The sequence below is a fragment of the Trypanosoma equiperdum genome (assembly GCF_001457755.1).
Source record: "Trypanosoma equiperdum strain OVI genome assembly, contig: ctg_1152, whole genome shotgun sequence".
Taxonomy (NCBI): Eukaryota; Euglenozoa; class Kinetoplastea; order Trypanosomatida; family Trypanosomatidae; genus Trypanosoma; species Trypanosoma equiperdum.
The window spans coordinates 1-2,008 of NW_027123119.1; the positions used below are offsets into that span (position 1 = coordinate 1).

General features: G+C 48.7%; 3 protein-coding genes across 3 annotated transcripts; 2 read left to right on the forward strand and 1 right to left on the reverse strand.

The window, feature by feature from the left end:
- Positions 1-371: 371 nt before the first annotated feature.
- On the reverse strand, positions 372-752 carry TEOVI_000810600 (uncharacterized protein; the record flags this gene model as incomplete). Its single annotated transcript, XM_067220443.1, has 1 exon — positions 372-752. One exon carries the CDS (start codon positions 750-752, stop codon positions 372-374), a length of 381 nt encoding a protein of 126 aa, XP_067076544.1.
- A 43-nt stretch (positions 753-795) lies between these two features.
- Positions 796-1,101, forward strand: TEOVI_000810700 (uncharacterized protein; the record flags this gene model as incomplete). The annotated part of the gene is made up of 1 exon (XM_067220444.1): positions 796-1,101. The coding sequence occupies one exon, from the start codon at positions 796-798 to the stop codon at positions 1,099-1,101; it is 306 nt and encodes a 101-aa protein (XP_067076545.1).
- A 309-nt stretch (positions 1,102-1,410) lies between these two features.
- TEOVI_000810800 (uncharacterized protein) lies at positions 1,411-1,794 on the forward strand (the record flags this gene model as incomplete). The annotated part of the gene is made up of 1 exon (XM_067220445.1): positions 1,411-1,794. One exon carries the CDS (start codon positions 1,411-1,413, stop codon positions 1,792-1,794), a length of 384 nt encoding a protein of 127 aa, XP_067076546.1.
- Positions 1,795-2,008: the final 214 nt, after the last annotated feature.

Here is a 2,008-nt window from a genome sequence, read left to right on the forward strand (position 1 = left end):
TCGTGGAAATTTCGGCTGAAGAGGAATGCACATGCTTCGGGATCATTCACGGCAACGCCTAGAAGTCCCATACATATAATAGCTGAAAGAAGGGCCCCAAAATTTCTGGACTTAATACCTAGTAGGGTTAGGGGGGGGGGGCACGGAGGGGCCGCGGGGGATTCACGAAAGAAGCTACGAAAGCTAAGGGTCATCCCCTGAATGGCGGTTGGGTTGGGAATCGCTACGGTAAACTTAGGTTGTTCTTATGTCTTACAGGGGGGAATTGTGCCATGGCATAACTTTCCGGCTGTATTCGTCATCGACTTCACAAAAGTGTTCGAGGAGGCGTGCTGGCAGAGGTTTTAGACACAGTAAGTGGAACGCCTAAGTTAGCAGATGGGGAAAACATAGTGAAAGAGGCCAGTCTCATGCCAATAGTGGGCGCTAAAAACTAAAGAAAGGGCACTGGGCTCCATTATGCCACTCCAGATGAAAGGAAATACCTTTTGAGTAGACCCAAGAAGCGGGCTTACACGGGATAACGGTGCCTTTTGGAGCATATTCAGGTGTGTGGGTGGGGGGCAGAGAAGTGTCGTGGTATGTTCCGTCGATGGGAGGAACTGCTTGAGAGGAAGCGTCTCATGTTGATGGAGAGGTCCCTCTTCAGTTGCATGACGCACGAGGGACTGAAAGTGAACGCTTTTGAAAATGGAAAACACACGGAAACAGTGAAGACCGCGATAAGCTTTAGGGAAGGTGGCTGTTAGCATTGCCGGGACCCTCTTTCAGCGGTTGTTAGTATTAACAGTTAAAATGGTCTGGGTTTGGAAGTTGAGTCTTGTGTTAGGATTAACGGTCATGCGGCTATATATATACATATATATTTTTACACGCATTAAACATTCCTCAACACCACTCCCCCAAAGGTTCCACGTGCCCTTTAGACTCGGCCTCCCCCCCCCAAAAAAAGCATTCCCCAAAACAGCTTTTCACCTTTATTTGTTTGACACATGCACCACGACGATTTTCCTCTTCTCTCCTCATCTCCGACGCGCTTCGATCAGTTTGTCCATTACCCTACAAATCTCGTCTCAACAGTTATTTGGTGATTCGCATTAATATCCGGAACCACGTTAATGCAAACTCATCCCCTAAGAAATGAATTAAAAAAAACTCGCTGCATATTACCTCCCCCCTAGCTCACGTGAACTCCTCAAAAAGATTTGATGCCCATGCGGAACTTGTGGCGGTCAGTTCTTCCTTTAGTCTTCGTAGTGTTACCGGCTGTCGTACCGCCGTCCCGCTAAAAGCAAATATTTTAACCAGCAACACCTCCTTCTCTACCCATCGTCACATTTGCTCCACTTGCCTCACGCACGGTAGCGGTTTGGGCCGCCTTTTCGAGAGAGTGTCGACGCTGCTGAACAAATGGGTTTCGCCACTTGTGCGATAATTCCCATAGCGAGCAGCATTTTGAGTGTTGCTTATTTTTCATTTCCCAACCCGCTAGCGTCCGCACAACTTTTGATAGTGCTTTTCGAATCTTGCTCGAGAAACAGATCTGTCGTCACCCTGTTCGGAGCCCTCGTGCACGCGGGCTCCGATGCGAACGCTAAGAAATGTGCGGATGCATCTCGACGCGTTGATAATTGCAACTTGTTTCCTTTTGGGTTTGCTGCTGCACTACCTAACGAATTCTGTGGATCCCTGTTTGGAAGTCATCTTAACAGCGGGTTTAAGCGCCAAACATCTCACTACATTGCATGCGCCGTTAAGCCCCCAATCTCGAGGAAAAACTGCGGCGACAACTAAAACTGCCTTTTCACGAGGTGTGTGTATGAACAACGCTTTTTGGTGGAGGCGTTAGGTGTGGAGGCCCGGGAGTGCTCTATAGAAGCCACTTCCCATACGCCTCCCCACACGTACAATGCCGGATCCTTCAGGTTATCACAAGAGCAAACCACTATGATGCTACCCGGCACGGTCATACACGCTGACGGCCACCACAAAAAGGTCGAAAAAAAAA